The following is an 18124-nucleotide window of genomic DNA, read 5'->3' as shown; positions in this document are numbered from 1 at the left end:
TGTTACATAGCAAGCCATCCCAAGCAAGTTGGTCATCCCCGGCTGTATGAGATCCTACTTCAAAACAAACAAAACCACAAGCCAAATAAAAATCATTTCCTGAGTCAGAATTTCTGGGGCGGTACAAAAGTGTGTCTTAAGAAGCTGGAGGAGCAGCCGGGCAGTGGTGGCGCACACCTTTAATCCCAGCACTTGGGAGGCAGAGGCAGGTGGATTTCTGAGTTCAAGGCCAGCCTGGTCTACAGAGTGAGTTCCAGGACAGCCAGGGCTACACAGAGAAGCCCTGTCTCGAAAAACCAAAAACCAAACAAAAAAAAAAAAAAAAAGGAAGAGAAAGCGAAGAAGAAGCTGGAGGAGCCTGGTGTAGTGGTGGTGTACACCTTTAATCCCAGCGCTCCAGAGACAGAGGCAGACGGATCTCCTTGAGTTCCAGGACAGCCACAGTGAGAGCCTGTCTACGGCAGAGCCGGTGAGCCTGATGTGGTGCAGCACACAAGGGCTGATTTATAAATGTAACCTGATTTATAAAATTTTGACCCAATGAAAAGGAAACCCTGGAAATTAGTTAAGGTACAAGAATATATTTTATACGTCATCTTTCACATGTTTCCTAAAACCGTAAGACAAAATTCACTTCCAATTTTAAAACAAACAAACAAACAAACAAACCCCAAAAGCACTTGTAATTCCCAACCAAAATCTCTCGGTTTTGATGGAGACTGTATGGGGGATACCAAAAAGGTGTCGGCAGACAGCACCATCCTGTAGCAGGAGACACTTGAATGTGACAGCCCTCCAGCTGCATAAACACCTTCGTTTAATGTTACACCGTGCAATACCAAGGGGGAGTGTTGGAGAGATAGATACTCAGTACTGGGTTGAACAGAGAAGACGTCATGGGAGGACCCAAAGCAGGATCCATCAAGAAGGACTAGAAGACAGAGAAGGGGGACAGGGCAGGGAGGGCGGGGTTCAGGCAGAGAGAACAAAATGAACAAAACCAGTCAAGTCTGGAAGCAAAAGGGGCCCTGAGCTGAGGCCCAATGAGGAAAGGACACAGATGGGGTGGAAGTGTGGCCCACAGAACAGAGCAGTTCCTTCAGCTGTTGACCACACAGGAGCCAGTTTTCAAAGGGTCCACAGTATGCAAACCCCATTTTGTCTCTTGTCATTGCTGTTTCAAGCAGCCTTTCTATAAGGAGAGAGAAGTTCCTGGGACCACCGCCATTCATTCATTCATTCCTTCATTCCAGGGACCACCGCCATTCATTTATTCATTCATTCATTCATTCCAGGGACCACCGCCATTCATTCACTCATTCCTTCATTCCAGGGACCACCGCCATTCATTCATTCATTCATTCATTCATTCATTCATTCCAGGGACCACCGCCATTCATTCATTCATTCATTCATTCCAGGGACCACCGCCATTCATTCCTTCATTCCAGGGACCGCCGCCATCCATTCATTCATTCTTTCATTCATTCCTTCATTCATTCCTTCATTCCAGGGACCACCACCATTCCTTCATTCGTTCATTCTTTCATTCATTTCTTCATTCCAGGGACCACCGCCATTCATTCATTCACCCATTCATTGTGCAAATCCCTGAAAGAGCGCCTGGGACCCTCCCGGCTCTGCAGGTGACCCCAGCAGCCGTGCTCCGGGACGCGAGCGGGCTGTGGGCTCCCGACCGAGGCTCACCTGGTTTCCGGTGGCCGGCAGGAGCGCAGACGCTGGGGACAGACTCGGCTCCAGCCTGGCTGGCGGCGGCGCTGCGGACGCGGAGGCCGGCAGTTCCCGAGCCGTTGCCGCAGAACCCGCCGGCGTTCCGGCTGCGCGGGTGACGGGCGAGCACGGCGAGGATGGCATCCGGGGCGAGGGGAAGGGCCCCGGGCTGCCCTCCGCATAGCAGGATCTTCTAGAAACAGCCACGAGAGTCAGAGTTCCTTTCTCCTGCTCGGTGTAGGCAGGGGTGATGTGGGTTCTGACCGGTCTAACTTTCCCCACTCGCTGTTATTAGCTTTCTCCGCTTCTACGGAAGATTCCACGCAGGGTTGGATTTCTCCCGGAGAGACTAGAACCGGGGCCTAAGCCAGCTCGACAGACTTGTCTTAAATGCGGTGTGGTCAGAGCTCCTCGCCCTGCTGCCCCATACTCCCAGGGGCATGGATTAAGTCATTCTCCCCAATTTTTCCTTTAAATTTCTACGTTTTGGATGGCTCTAAAGGTCAGGAGTTGGTCTCAAACCTGAGTTGGGTGGGTTTGGGGGCGTTCCGGATACGGGTCTCATAATAGCTCAGGCTGGCCTCTTTAACTACTCAGTACATAGCAGAGGCTATGTACTCCTGGTCTTTCCAAACGCTGGGATTACAGGCTGTGTGAATCTAAATAAATAAGTAAGTAAGTAAATAAATAAAATATATGAGAAGGGTCTCCTGGTCTTTCCAAATGCTGGGATTACAAGCTGTGTGCATGTAAATAAATAAACTATATAAGAAGACCTTCCAGAATTGGCATGACCTACCTGCATTTTGTGTGTGTGTGTGTGTGTGTGTGTGTTTACCTTCCCTCCCAGTAGTGGGTATTGAACCCAGGGCCTTGCAAACGCAGGTCCCCCAGCCTGAAAGCGGACATTCACGACGTCTACCTCCGAGCTTTTGCCTTAGATTCCCCGTGGGTCCCTGGACTCTCCTCCTGTAACTTCCAGGGTAAGGCTCTCCTGCCTGCGAACATTTAGGAGCTGCTAGGAGCGTCTCTCCGGAGGGAGAGCCTGGGCTTTGAGGCAGGGTTGATATTTGCCTGGGCGGGGGGGGGGGGGGAGGCCAGGTTTCATCAGCATCCCGGGGTAAGCCACATGTCCTTGAGCAGATGGGAATGCAGCAGCTTGCTGGACGGGGCCTGTCTGTCCTCGCAAGTGTTTCTTGGAAATTGCGGGCTGCAGCGAGCAGGTGGCTCGGGGTTCAAAGGTCGTTTGGCTCTCTTCCCCCCACCCCTCTTTCCGCCACGGCGCCGGGCATTCGCCGGTCCGACCACACGGGGGCGCGCGCGCCCCACGCGGCGGCCCTCCACCCTCGGGGCCCCGGCAGCGCAGTTTCCCCGAGAGTTCCTGCCTCGGCTCCCCAGCCGCGTCTCTCTTCTCGCGAGACCCTCTCCGTCCTGCGCGCGCTCTTCTCGCGAACCGCCCCCTGAGCCCCGCCCCCGAGCCCCCGCCCCCGCCCCGTGGGCAGGTTCCATATTGGGTAAGATCTCGGTTCGCGGAACCAGGGTGGGTGGGGGGGGGGGAAACGCCTCCGGGAGCTGTTCTCGCGAGAGTTGTGCGAGAGGCTCCCGGCGGCTGCCTGTGGGATCGCGGCCACTGGAGCCCGAGCGGGCGCTGGAGCTCGAGCCGGTGTGGTGCGGCGCGGCGTCGGCGTGCGCTGCCCGGGGAGCGGCTGCAGGGGGACCGCGGCGGGAGCAGCCTCGAGCCGTGCAGCCGGCTCCCCAGCACGTTACCGAGGCTCGCCGCGGCTGACGGGAGGGGAGGACGAACGCGCGCCGCTGGGTCGCAGCCTCCGCACTTGCGCGGGCGAGCGGGCGAGCCGGGGTCCGGTCTGCCTCGGGCGAGCGGAGAACGTGCGGCTGGCTGCAGGCAGGGGGCTCCCCCACCCCGGGCTCGGCCACCTCCACGCCCCGCAGCCGCCGCTTGGAAGATGTCGCAGGAGAGGCCCACGTTCTACCGGCAGGAGCTGAACAAGACCATCTGGGAGGTGCCCGAGCGATACCAGAACCTGTCCCCGGTGGGCTCGGGCGCCTATGGCTCGGTGTGGTGAGTGTCGCCGGGCCTCGGGTTTGGGGGGGACTCGGTGGATCTAACAGGGTGGCCTTGCATGCCCGAGGGCCAGGCCTGTCCCTACGGCTCAGCGATGCGCCCAGCGGTAGGAATTCTCCTCCGGGCGTGTCTTTGGGGTGCAGAGGGGGAGATGGAGCAGGACCTGTCGTGCACCCCTCGCCCTGCACGCGCGGGTAGGGGGTGACCCGTGTGCGGGATCCGATCAGCCGTGGGCGCGGTGGCATGGTGCTCCACCCTGCGCTCTCCCTGCTCCCGCGATTGCTCCTCCCGGCGGGGTCCCTCTGCAGCGCTGGGGTCGCAGGACCCTGCCTCCGGGTACCGCCACTTTGGGGTTAGCCGAGGAGCTGGGCGGAGCTCCTGCGAGAGGAGGAGTAGAGGCGAGCCTGACCCCGGGGACTGCGGTCACCTGAGCGAAACTTGCAAGAAAAAGCGCTCCCTTACCCGGAATTATTATTTCTTCCCTCATTTTTGCAAACCTCCATCGATTAAAAAAAAAAAAGAGATAAAACAAATCCCGGCTCAGGAAACGTTCTTTGGGGATTCGCACTCGGATTAGCAGCACCCCGAAGAGCTTTAAAATACCGACTTTTGATTCACGGGGACCGCGCGCGGTGCCAGCTTGCGTGGTGTGTTTCCGATCCGGTTGAAAGCGTATTTCCTTTTCGGGGAGGGAGGGTGGCAGCGCCTGCGAGGACGCCCCAGCTCGCCCGGCTTGCTTAGTCACATACCGCTGCTCATTTCGGTATTGTTTGACAAAACAGTTTTCCATACGGAGCCAGAGGGGTTCTGATCCGTTGGGCTCCCCTCGAGATCACGAAGGTAGGACTAGTGCCGGAGGCATAAATAGTTTTTCATTGAAATAATTCCTGGGGCTGCTTTTCTTTTCTTTTTTTAATCCCTTAGAAGATGTGCAGGGAGCTTTATCAGCGTGTAAGCACCCGAGGGACGTGGTGGTTTTCTGGAGATCCTGGAACATAGGGAACGATGCTTTTCAGCTTTTTTATTTTAGTTCGTTTGAGACAATCTCACGATGGATCTCCCTGTCTGGCCTGAACCCCACTGCTAGACCAAAGCCTGGCCTGGAACTCAACAAATTTTGTCTGCCAGCGCTGAAAATCAAGGCTTTTGCTACCATGCAAGACCCAGGGAGCAGGTTTCAGATTAAATTTATACCGTAAAACTTCCACTCCGGAAATGTCGTAAGGAACTTTCAAGGATTCATATAGTATTTTTTTATTGAGGCTTAGTATTAATTTAGAGCTCCCTGTCTGAAAGTAAATATTCAAACAGATGAGCCCTTTCTGCGTTTTAGTGATTTACATGTGTTCATGTTTTCCGAAAGAGTCTGTGAAATGGTTTTTGTTTTGTTTTGGAATAAATTCCAGGGTTCTGGATGTGTTAACCTTTAAGTATGAGTCCTGTGTTACTTAAAGTCACATCGTGAATTTCCTGTTTGGTAGAATCTTCTGGGTAATTGAGATTGTGCAATTGTGTCCATCGACAGATCACATTGCATTGGCTAGTTCAGGCTGCTTGAGCTGTGTTGCAGATGGTACCAACCTTGACTTCTCCCTCTCCTCCCACCCCCTTCTCAGAATGGCAGTTTACATTTTAAAGGAAATGTTAATAATTTACATCTCTCCTGTATTTGTGACTGGTTTGTTAGAGTCATTGTTTCTCTAGTACTTACTAGTGCCTTAAGTACCTCCATTCTTCATTCCTAATTGGTACAGTATCAGGCTTTTGTTTCCTTTTGTATGCTCAGAGAGTGAAGCAACAGAACTCAGGGCTTCTAAGAGGGCGAACTTGCAAGGTTCCCTATGGACACTGCTGCCCTGACAGAAGAGCCAGCCTCACAGTGAAGTGCCATAGTGAAGCCAACACCACTTCCTCCAGTGCTGTTATTCTCTGTGTGATATAATTGAGCACAACCTCACAATTAGACTTCTACCAAACAGCTTCTTAAACATAGGTAGTGCTGGCCCAATGATGTAACCTGTGGGACAGCCCTGGCCTGGCCTGTGGGAAGGAGGCCCTGCATTCCATCCCCAGCAGCAGTGCACAACACAAAGCAGGTTGCTTGAAAGAAGGATCAAGAAGGTATGCAGCAGAAAGCTGCCTGTTTCTGCCCTCAGCCCTGCTTTCTGGTCTTTCAGAGACAACCACTGTTCAGTTCCTTGCCTGACTTTCCAGAGAGGCAGAGTCTCTACCTTAGAGATTTATGATATAGCCTATTGATGAGGAAAAGATAACTGAAATTCTGTGTGACTGAGCAAATGTCACCTCCGGTTAGATTTACAGGTGTTACTTCTCTCAAGTTATTTGAAATTGTGTTTTCAATTAGTAGCTTTTTAGGTCTGGCTGAAAAAACATCTTTTGTTTGTTTGTTGTTTGTTGTTGTTTGAGATGGGCTGTCCTAGAATTCACAGTGTAGACCAGGTTGGCCTCTGCCTCTCAGAGTCCTGGGATTAAAGGCATGCAACACTACACCTGGCTTCTTGAATTTCTTCTTTAATCCACTTTGAGGCTTATGTTCCCTTTCTTCACCTTCATCCTGAGATAGTTTGATGTTGGGGAATAGTGAACTCCATTTGAATGGAAATAATTGAGGGGGATTTAGACTGAAGTCTTGAGAGAAGGCAGTTCCTCTGGTAACAGTGTAAAAAGTTGGTGTGGGACCTGGCCTCTTAGTCCTGCTGGTGACATTGTATTAAGTCGGGAGGGACTTGAGGTCTCTTCAAAAAAGGAATTCCCGAATGGGACATGATATACTTTGGTTTGTAACTTTCTTTTTTTCTTTTTCTTTTTTTTTTTTTTTTTAAGATTTTTTTTTATTTAAGTTATGCATATGAATACACTGTAGCTGTCTTCAGACAGACCAGAAGAGGGCATCAGATCCCATTAAAGATGGTTGTGAGCCACCATGTGGTTGCTGGGAATTGAATTCAGGACCTCTGAAAAAGCAGTCAATGCTCTTAACCACTGAGCCATCTCTCCAGCCCCTATTTTTTTCTCTTAAGTTTATGATTTTTGTTTTAATTTGTAGTATGTAGTGAACAACAGTAACAGAAACAAGAGGCAAATTGTAGTATTACCAACTGTGAGTCAAAGATGAATGAGAGTCTAGAAATTTGAGAATTGGTATGGTTTTACAAATATCTTTCTTTTTAAAAATCTAAAGGGAACTAAACTAAGTTCTCTAAGTTTTAAGGAACTTTATTCACTACCTGAAAAGGGAAGCAAAATCGTTAAAGACCACATTGTTGCAAAGCATTGATTGTGTGGTTTGGGGCATAGGGGAAAATCTTTGTGGCGAATTTAAGGAAATACAAACAGGAACGGCAGTGCCTTTCCTTTGGGGCAGGGGTCTCTCCAGCCCCTTGCTGGGCACACTTGGTTGGGCACCAGGCCTTGAGAGTGAGAATTAAAAATTACTTCCAGAGCCCGGCAGTGGTGGCGCATGCCTTTAATCCCAGCGCTTGGAAGGCAGAGGCCGGTGGATTTCTGAGTTCGAGGCCAGCCTGGTCTACAGAGTGAGTTCCAGGACAGCCCGGGCTATACAGAGAAACTCTGTCTCAAAAAACCAAAAAAAAAAAAAAAAAAAATTTTACTTCTAGATCATTCACAGCCATTTATTCGTTGGTATATACTGCATGCCACCAAATAGTGGCTAGGTTCCTGAGATAAGAGTACAGAACAACACAGCTCATTTTGTCATTGGGCTTTTAGAAGAATGGATGAGTTTAAAGGCTGCATTTTATGGGTTGCTTTCTGTGTTGTAGACAGGTGATGCATAGTTTATGATCGGCATGTAAACATGTAGCAAACTTGTAGTTAAACATGGTAATTTCTTCTAAGAAACTAAATCTGGTTTAGCATGCTATATAGGACAAGATTATTCCAGTAAATATAACAAAAATAAATGAGGCTTTTTTTCCTAAGTACTAGTAGCCATTTGCCATTTATTTTATTTTAGTGAACCAAGGTAAAAATAAAACTGTATGATTTGGCATGAAAAGATGACTTTTTTCACTCTTGATGATTGAGGAAGCTGCACCTTTACTATTAGTTGTAATAATAGCTGGTCTCTCTTCCTCCCCTTCCTGCCTTTCTTCCTGCTTTCCTTCCAGACAGAGCCTGCTGGTCAGGAACTCTTGATCCACTTGTCTGAGGCTAGGATCACAGGAGTGGGCCACCAGGCTGCTTTTAGCTGGCCTATCTTCCATTTACTGTCTTTGTAGTTAGCTGGATGTTACTAGTCTTAATAAGAAACATGTAAATACAAATCATAACTCCCAGCCATAAGTTTGAGGCCAGCCTGGCCTGCAGAGTGAACACAACAAATGCCCTGTCTCAAGAAAGACAATAAATAGAAAGGGTCCACAAGACATGATGACTGGCAAGAGGGTGTGTGCGTGGTGTGTGTGGTGTGTGTGGGATGTTTAGATTTATTTATTGTTGTTTGTATGAGTGCTTTGTTTGAATACGTGTCTCTACACCACAGTGTGGTAGGTGCCTCTGGAGTCCATTAGGGGGCATTGGATCCTCTGAAGCTGGAGTTCCAGGTGAGCCACCAGAAGACCTTGTCAATGCTCATAACTCCTGAGCAGCTCTTCCCCAGTTCCTGGCAAGGGCTTGGATGGCTAGAGGAGAAAGACTGAAGAGTTCAGCTGAGCCGGGATACAGTTTACTTTATTGAATTCTGTTCCCACTCGTGGCGGTCAGTGGACTCCAGACCTCTCAGTTCCGCCACGTTGAGTTTTGATTATTGAGAAGTGTTCTTCTTTTGATTTCTCTTTAATTCAGAGATGATCTGTGTTGGCTTTGCCTTCTGTAGATAATGTTGGGGAGTATGCTAAACTCCTAAAGCTTAGGGCTCAAATGTCAGGGAATTCCCTGGACTCAGTCACTTTAATATTAACTGGCATTTTAACGTGATTCTTCAGTTCATCAATGATTTTCATTGAAGGCATTATCAGGTACTCCCTTTCTAGCTCCATGTAGGCTGGCTTTACTTCTCTCTCCTCCTTCTGCATAGTGAGTGATTGAACCCGGGGACTGGTGTGTGCACAGTATCCAGTGGGCTGCACTCCAGCCTCCAGGCTGGCATTTTTAGCCTAGTTCTGTGGATGAGTTGGGCTTATATAAAGGAGTGACACACTTGTTAGAACTGCTTTGGTTTAGGGGTCCAGGGTTCCAGCACTTCAAGAGTCTCTGATTGGTGTGGCTGCTGAAGTTGTGTGTGTGTGACAGTTTCTGTACAGTCCTTTGCAGCGTCACTGTGCAACTAATCTAAAAGGTAGACAACCTACTAAAGTCATGTTCTCTCTGAGACCTAATAAATTGAAGATGAAGTTAATGACCAGATGAAATTTTTTCCTGAAAAACTAGGTGACTTCTGGATTTATGAATACCATCCATCTTGAATTTATCAGTATATATTTATGGAAATTTGGGACCAATCCTGTTGGTGTTGTATAAGTACAGTATATAGAAATGAAATAACCAAGCCTCACTTGCTAGGCCTTTGAAAATACATCAAATTTCTGTTCTTTGTGAAATTTGACACAAAGCCAATTTGTTCCTATTGGAGTGGTCTGGTTGCTGTGATATCAGTGCACCTCATACAATGTTCCTGACCTGGAACATAGGGCTTTCTGCTGAGGGTTGTCATGGACATGCAAATTGCTTACGTAGTTACTGAGGAAATATTAAGACCAGAACTTTCTTTAAACTTGAATTTTTTTCAAAAGTTTCAGTTTGAGAATATTGATCTTTGCAAAGTGCTTCTGTAATTTAAGCACATTTGTGGTGAGGATTAACCAGTTTTCCATTGTAAAAGAATTTGTTAAATTCTTAACGGAAGAAAAGATGCCATTCTGTAAAATAATACACTTTAGAGGTTGTTCCAGGGTCCTAGGTGTGCTCCCAGCCCAGGCCAATGATGAGACAGAAGTGGTACAGGAAAGTCGAACAATTCCCAAGTTTTGGTCTTGGGGAAGTGGATAGATTCTGGTGACAAGTGGAGTGTTAAAAGGTGCTGCACTGTGGGTTCCTCTCTCTCTCCAGGAACATGGCTCTGTATGTTACATGGTGACTCCAATGTGTGGGTTGCTCTTAAGGTACAGGGCAGAGAATGTTCACAGAGTGCAGAAGTGCTCTCCTTCCCACAGCCCTGCTGTGCCCACAGTAGAGATGGAAAGGAAGCCGGCTGCAGTGTCAGGGACTGAGAGACAGAGAGGAAGGTGCAGAGTGGCTTAGCTTGTCTTTCTTTCCTTTTCTTTTTCCTTTCTGTCTTCCTCTCAGTACTGAGAAACCTAGGTCCTTGCACATGCCTTCTAGACAAGCAAATACTGTCTGCCATCCTGTGTTATACTTTTAAGCAGCAGGGCGGTGGTGGATGTAACAGTGAGGGAAGACTGAGCTGAGGGGTTGGACGTGAGGGGTGGGTGAGAAGGTAAGAGCTTTTGGAATTGAAGGGTTAACAGAAGACCCGAGGAGCAGCAGCTAGAGCTGAGTGGATCTGGGAGCAATCAGAAGGGGAGGGGTTTTCAGCGGCTCAGAATCCTTTACGGTCATATTCGCCTTTGTAGAGACCGACTTTTGTGCTGAAGAAGTAAGCCAAGGTGGGTTGCAGACCCAGCGGAGCTGGGATGTAGCTCCCTAGTTTTTCATTTCTGTTCTTTAACTGATAGAGGTGCTAATTCCTGTGTGTGGTTTACGATAGCACAGGAGAGATGAATCATTGCAGGGCCCTGACCTGTGCCCTGTGCTGTCATTCCACAAGTCCTGAATGCCAGAGCCAGGATTTTTGTTGAGCTCTGGAAATTCAGGGTACTCCATTCCAGCTCTCCAAATAACATGGGCTTACTTCAGTTTTCTTGTTGTGGTTGAAGGGTTTTGCTGCCAAAAGGAAGGAACAAGGAGATTAGCTGTTGAGTTCAGCTGAGAAAGAAAGAGGAGCTGCTGGCCGGCCGAGTGGTTTCTAACATCCTTGACTTCCAGGCTTTTTCTTGATACTGGTCAAGTTTAAGTCACTTGTGTCTTCCTCAGAGTATCTGAATATTTAAAATCCCATTTATTTCAATCTTTGGCTCTGTGTCTGTTCTCCACTCCTGCTTTTCCCTCATCATGTTACCTGGCACTGATGTTTTTGTCTGTAAGGCTCCACGGAATATTAACTTGAATAGCTGTGGCAGATAGTACCTACAGATGCTTGTAACAGCTCTGCTCTGTCCTGTCTTGGCTGCCTTCGTGTGAGTGCCTTTCTTCTTTCTTTGATGCAGCCCCCTCCCCTTGCTTTATCATCTGGTTGCAGAAATTAAGTTCCTGCAAACAGATTCCCATGGCAACATAAAAGAAAGGTAAGAGAACAAATGTTTATTCTGTCTAGACCTGTTGTCTGACTAACTGTAGACCCTGGACATGTTTGCTCCTGTAACATTGAATCATGTGATTACAGATTTCCTTGTTTCCTTCAAAATCTCTTCCTTGTAGATCTTAGTGGTGTTGCCACTGTGCTTGTGAAGGAAATCGTATGCGTACCCTTCTGCAGGTTTATACTGGTTGTGTCTCCAAGCTCACACAGCCCACAGCATACAGCCCACAGCACACACACAGCACACAGCACACAGCATACACCCCACAGCACACAGCCCACAGCACACAGCACACACACAGCACACAGCACACAGCATACAGCACACAGCACACAGCCCACAGCATACAGCACACAGCACACACACAGCACACACACAGCACACAGCACACAGCATACAGCACACACACAGCACACAGCACACAGCACACAGCCCACAGCATACAGCACACAGCACACAGCCCACAGCATACAGCACACAGCATACAGCCCACAGCACACAGCACACAGCACACAGCCCATAGCATACAGCACACAGCACACACAGCACACAGCACACAGCACACAGCATACAGCATACAGCACACAGCCCACAGTAGAACAGCAGCAGTTGCTGCTTTGCTGTCCTCAGGTCATTAGTGTAGTATTAGTAGTGTTGGGCATTCTTTATAAAGACCAAAGAAAGCGAGGGACCTGGGGAGAGGCCATAGTGCTCGCAGTGAGCGCATGAGGCCGTGGCTTGGATCCCTGGCAGCATGTGAAAGCTGGATACAGCACATGTGTGATCTCAGAGACAGGAGGATGGGTGGAGCCTTTGGGCTAGCTGGCCAGCTAGCCTAGCCAAGTTATTGAGGTCCAGATTCAGTGAGAAAGCCTTTCTCAAAACACGGTGGAAGGCACCCAAGATCAACCTCTGGCCTACACACACATGCACACACAGAAGCAGGGAAAGACCTAGGTTGCTTTGAAAGTCTTTGTAGCTTTTCTTTCTTTCATATTGTTCAGTGTCATCATCTCAAAACTACCTTTATATTTCTAAAGACAACCCCTCCCCTTTCAAGTGACATTCTAGTAGCTTGTGACATCTAGGGCAGCGTGATGCCAGGGCATGTATTGGACGTCTGTGTCAGAGAGCCCTTTCCATCCGGCGGTTCAGATCTGGAGTGATGGCATCAGCATGTGCCCACAAGAGGTCAGAAAACAACAAGTCCTCTCTTGATGTTTGAAGGCTCTGGGAAACTGTTTAGTAAGGTGGGTGTGAGAGGACTTGGTCTTGATCGTGAGCCCTCTGCTCGGCATCCACTTGGCCCGTCGTCATGCTCATGACCAGGCCTCCGCTCTTTCCTGTAGCACTCAGCCTGCGGTGTCTGGCTTATGTGAGTACTAAGTTCATCTTGTATTACCGCATTCCTGTAACAGATCTAATTTAATTCCCAGAAATAATTGTTCTATTCTTAGCATCCTCAGTAGGTGACTCTCCTTCTTTACCCTTCCCCCTTAAACCTTTCATTTAGGGCTCTTGCTAGCTCTAACTTCCTTGAACTTAGATTTAGAAATACATCATTTCTTTTATTTTTTTTAATACATCGTTTCTATTTGTTTTCTTTCTAGTCTGCCAGTTGCCAATGAAGATTTTAATTTTTTCTCATCTGTAAAAAAAAAAAGAGGCTGGGCGGTGGTGGCGCACGCCTTTAATCCCAGCACTTGGGAAGCAGAGGCAGGCGGATTTCTGAGTTCAAGAGTTCGAGGCTAGCCTGGTCTACAGAGTGAGTTCCAGGACAGCCAGGGCTACACAGAGAAACCCTGTCTCGAAAAAACCAAAAAAAAAAAAAAAGAAAAAAGAAAGAATCCAACTCCCTAATCTTGTGTGAAATACTGATGTTGACGTCTTGTATTGACATAGTTGTGATGACCTGATTTTGTTGTGTGTATGTGTGTGTATAAATGTTCTTGCATGTGTGCAAAGACCAGAGGTTAACCTGTTATTGTCGACTGTCACTTTCTACTTTATTTTGTGATAGTGTTTCTCACTGAATCGGGCGCTCATGGATTGGTTAGACTAGCTGGCCAGGGATCCTCAGGAATGAATCTTCCTGTTTCCAGGCACATCGTCTCTAGCTGGGTTTTGTTGCTGTTGCTGTTGTTGTTTGGTTTATGTTGGTACCAGGATCAAACTCAGGTCTTCATACCTGCTGCTGGAATGAACCATCTCCCCAGCTCTGCTGTCCCTCTGTGTGATGCTGCAGGCTGTCTCCTTAGGTTTCTGATTCCTTCTTGTGCAGTGTTCTGAGTGCCTTATGGTTGGATGATCTCTTTTGAAATCAGCAACTCAATGTTAAATGATACTGATATCAGGTAAAAGGTTTAAAAAGTAACAGAGTGTGGTCTGGGGGTTGGAGAAATAGTTGCCTGGTTAAGAGCACTGGCAGTTCTTTGAGAGAACCTGGGTTTAATTCCCAGGTCCCATATGGCAGCTCACAACTGTCTCTTATTATAGTCCTAGGGAATCCAACATCCCCACAAGACACACATGCAATACACGTGAAGTTTTTTAAAATTGTGATCTGTTATTTCTTTGTATCCCCAAACTTCATTTACATATTTATATCCCCAAACACAGTGTGACATAGGGTCCTTGGCCTGTAGGTGTTCTGAGCAGAGAACGATACTTTGTTGTGGGTCTGACTGGGTATTGTATGTTTAACAGCAGTGTTGTCTTATCTTAAGATTTATAACAGTTCCCATTGTGACAGCCAGATCTGTCTTATAAGTGGTGCCTTATGTCGGCAGAGGGTTAGGGAAATTAGTCACCTTCAATTGAAAATATTTTACGCAACTGTACATATTTAGAATAGTTGGTCTTGAGTAAAAACTATAGGCTAACTTGAACGCTGTACCTGTCAGCAGAGAGGAATGCTGCACATTCTTTGGGGCTTCCTTCAGCATGACCTTCATTATTTCCAGGAGAACATTGGAGAGCATTGCCAAGGTCCCAAGCTTACTGTGGTCAGGACAGCTTGCCTAGACTGTGTTGGCCACATGGATAGCTGTGTAGCCTGTGAAGAAGCAGTGAATGTGGATAACTTTGTTTTCCTTTGTCAAGACTCCACCTCGGGCTTGTCGGGGACTCTGGAAAGGGAAGCTTGTTGAGAATGTCAGCATGAAGTCCAGATCTGAAGGCAGTGTGTCCCCAGCATCGCTGCTTCTCTGGCCCTGTCTCTCCTACTGCAGTCTTTCAGTAGATAGCGTTCTTTCAGAGTTCTGAAGAGATGATGTTCAGCCAGGGCTGTATAGTGAGGCCCTATCTCAAATGAAATAAAAATGTTAGAGAAGCAAGACAGTTTCATGCAAACACAGAAACGGGGAGTAGCAGTGTTATCAGCTCACATGACGAAGCTTGTGCTTGACACAGTCCAGATACAGAAGCCCTCCCTGGCTTGGAGCACACCATGCATACTAGCCTGCTTGCAGATTGATGGCAGTCCTTCTGCCTCTCCTCTGCTGGGATTACAGGTCTGCACCACTGCTCTTACCGACGTTTTGAAGGTTCTTGTTAGCATTTTAGTCTTTCAAGTATCAGACAATAACAGAGGGTAAATTTTTTAGTAATCTGTGGATTTCAGCAGTAATAAAAAAAAATTAGCTTTATTCTTGACTTAGAGTCTGCTATTTACACTCGTATTTTGGTGTTTTCTGAATTACCCGTGGTAATGCTTAAAGGGTTCTGACGTGGCAATAACTAATTCTGTATCAGGATTTGTAAATTTTAATATTTAATGCTGTGCTTTATGTCTTTATTGTCATGTATATGTGTCCCTGTTCTCAAGTTTGTGTGCAGTCTAAAGGATGCGTCTGTCTCCTCTCAGACAGGACTGCATCGGCCTGGATCTCTAGTTAGGCTGCTGGCCAACAAGTCCCAGGACTCCTCCCTTCTGTCTCTGCTCAGTCTTGGGGTTACAAGTGCACACCACCACACCCAGCACTTGTACGTGGGTCTAGGGAGAGAACTTGCGTTCCGACAGCCCCACTTTGTCTTGTCCTCATGCTTCTTCAAAACACTCTGCTGTTCTGATATCCCAGCTTTATCTTTGGGCAGTTTTACTCCTCCTCCTCCTCTTCCTCCTCCTCTTCCTCCTCCTCTTCTTCCTCCTCCTCCTCCTCCTCTTCCTCCTCCTCTTCCTCCTCCTCTTCCTCCTCCTCCTCCTCCTCTTCCTCTTCTCCTCCTCCTCTTCCTCCTCCTCTTCCTCCTCCTCTTCTTCTTCCTCCTCCTCCTCTTCTTCCTCCTCCTCCTCCTCTTCCTCCTCCTCCTCCTCCTCCTCCTCCTCCTCCTCCTCCTCCTCCTCCCCCCCCTCCTCCTTCCCCTCCTCCATCATCATATCATCATCATTTTACATCATGGCACATTCTTAAGTTTCCTTCTTCTGTGTATATCCCTTTTGGGCACATTGCCGTACAAAAGTATTCTTGGTGGTTCCTCTATTGTGATAGGTGTGTACAGACCAGTAATTCTAGCAATCAAGAGCTTGAGGTGGAATGATTGTGAGCTTGGGGTCAGTGTGGGGCTACACTGTGATAATCCTATGTCAAAAATTAAGAACATCCAATCTTGTAAAAATCCACTGAGATGTACAAGATTCTGTAGCACCCTACCTTCCCTGATTGGTTTTTATTTTTTTTTATTTTTTATTTTTTTTTTGGTTTTTCGAGACAGGGTTTCTCTGTGTACCCCTGGCTGTCCTGGAACTCACTCTGCAGACCAGGCTGGCCTCGAACTCAGAAATCCGCCTGCCTCTGCCTCCCAAGTGCTGGGATTAAAGGCGTGCGCCACCACAGCCCGGCGGTTTTTATTTTTTTAATGATTTATTTGTTTTGCTTTCTATGCATTGGTGTTTTGTTTGCATCATGCGTGTCTTACTTTCTTTTCCTATTGCTTTGATGACGTGCCCTGACAAAAGTAACGTGAAGGAAAAAGATTTCTCTTGGCTCACAACTGAAGAATACAGTCCTTTATGGTGGGTGAGTCAAGGCAAGAGGAGCCTAAAGCAGCTGGTCACAGCCAGTCCACAGTCAGGAAGCAGAGAGTCATGAGGTCATGCTGCTGGTCAGCTCCCTGCCAGGATGTCCAGGATCCCAGCCAGGGAATGACTGGGTGTTCCCAGCTCAGTGTAATCAAGATAACCCTTCCCGGCCAGAGGCCTGTCTCCAGGTGAGTCTAGGTCCTGTCCATTTAACAGCACTCACCATTACCGCGTGTGTGTATTTATACACACCCAACGTTTAAGTTTTGGGTTTACTGTAGTGAAGAAGATTTGTTGATACCTATCAGACAGTGTTCCAGGTTCACCCGCATGTGGAACAGGCTACTTAGAAATAAAGAAACAGACTAGGGAACTATATTCCCAAGGTGTGGACTTAAACCCAGAAGTGGTGGTTGTCTGTGCGTTACAGTATTTAGAATGGTTTCATGGAGGAAAAAAGTATTGAGAGTTCTTTTGAGAGCTGAGTGTACTACTCAGTGCAGGGAGTACGGGAGGGAGCGGACGGGAGAGTATCACGTAAGAGGACAGATGTGAGAAGGACCAGCCTGACCCAGCTGCTGCTCTCAGCTGTGGTTCAGAGTCACTCAGGGGTCAAGATGTGGGTCTCAGCTGGGCTCCGGGAACTGCTTTCCCTAATAGTTGACCTGTGTGCCTGACTAGCAGAACTTGTGTGCGCAGCAGAGAGCTGTTACCATGACCACACACAGTGTACAGTGGAAGGAACAGTATCTAAAATCTTTGTCTGAATTGTTGACTGGGACTGGCTGGAGGAGGGAGAGTGCTGCTCTGCTACAGTCGGCAGCAGTTTGTCTGCAGACACCTCTGTCCTTCTGACTCCCCAGCCTTCTCTGTTCTGGAGGTCAGCAGTGATCTGTTTTTGGATTGTGTCTATTATTTTTGTTTTATGATCAGGTCATGACTAGATGCCAGGGATAAAAGATAAACCACAGTTTCTGCTCTCTCGCAGACCGGAATAGGAAAGAAGCATGCAAAGGAAGGGTGGGTCTGAGGTCCGTCTTTAAAGGACGGGTTACGATATACTGCCAACCGTAGTAATTCTCAGGTTCCATCTAAGAGGTGTTGAATCTGTGTACACTTGTAGCTTGTAGAAACTACAGGTATCCATAGATAGACAAATCATGGAGGATTTCAAGGACTCTCGGATTACATGATTACATTTTAATAATCTTCTCTTTTTACTGTTACTTCAGAGAAATGCTGAACTTCCAATGTGAGAGAAAGATCTAAAAATATTGAGATTTTACTACATGGAAAGCTCCATGCTGGAAACTGCAGGTACAGACTTATTTTATAGTTGGATATTCACTTCAACTTGCAGTATTTAAAGCTACCTTCTGGGGCTGGAGAGATGGCTCAGTTGTTGACAGTTCATACTGTTCTTGCAGAGGATCCAAGTTCTATTCCAGCACACATGTGGGGAAGCTTCTAATTGCCTGTGACTCCAGATTCAGAGGATCCAATGCTCTCCACAGGCATGGCACTCACACGCACAGGCCCACACACAGACACAAGCGACACTTCTGTTTTTAATAGAAAGCACACTCAACATACTTACGTGAGCCCCTTCATAGCAGGCTAGGCAGGGCTGGCGATTCCTGTTGTGGTACTTCACAGACAGGAGTGTGAGAGCTTTGTTTGGGATCGCCTCCTAGTAAGTGCCAAACTAGAACTCATATTTTGACTACTGGTTTGTTTTTCATTGTATTGCATAGTGTACATTTAAATTTGCTGAATGGAAAATTCTAGATCAATAAAAGATTCTTTAAAAAGGTCTGTCACCTTTTATGTGCATTGGTGTTTGCTTGCCTGTATGTCTGTATGAAGGTGTCAGATCCCCTGACCTCGCCTGTA

General features: G+C 47.5%; 1 protein-coding gene across 6 annotated transcripts in view; it reads left to right on the top strand.

The window, feature by feature from the left end:
- Window positions 1-3298: 3298 nt before the first annotated feature.
- Mapk14 (mitogen-activated protein kinase 14) overlaps window positions 3299-18124 on the top strand; it is a 57452-nt gene continuing 42626 nt past the window's right edge. For 2 of the 6 annotated variants that reach the window (XM_028777053.1, XM_028777052.1), the window contains exon 1: window positions 3299-3811. In XM_028777053.1, the coding sequence (XP_028632886.1) occupies window positions 3696-3811 (116 nt within the window). In that variant the 5' untranslated portion in view covers window positions 3299-3695. Of the gene's footprint in view, window positions 3812-4521; window positions 4655-17463; window positions 17549-18124 lie in introns of those variants that run through there. The other 4 variants (XM_028777056.1, XM_028777055.1, XM_028777057.1 and 1 more) reach the window with 3 other exon arrangements.

The sequence above is a fragment of the Grammomys surdaster genome, unplaced genomic scaffold, assembly GCF_004785775.1.
Source record: "Grammomys surdaster isolate TR1022 unplaced genomic scaffold, NIH_TR_1.0 277, whole genome shotgun sequence".
Lineage (NCBI taxonomy): Eukaryota > Metazoa > Chordata > Mammalia > Rodentia > Muridae > Grammomys > Grammomys surdaster.
The sequence above is the reverse complement of the archived record's forward strand: the minus strand, read 5'-3'. Positions and strand labels throughout refer to the sequence as shown.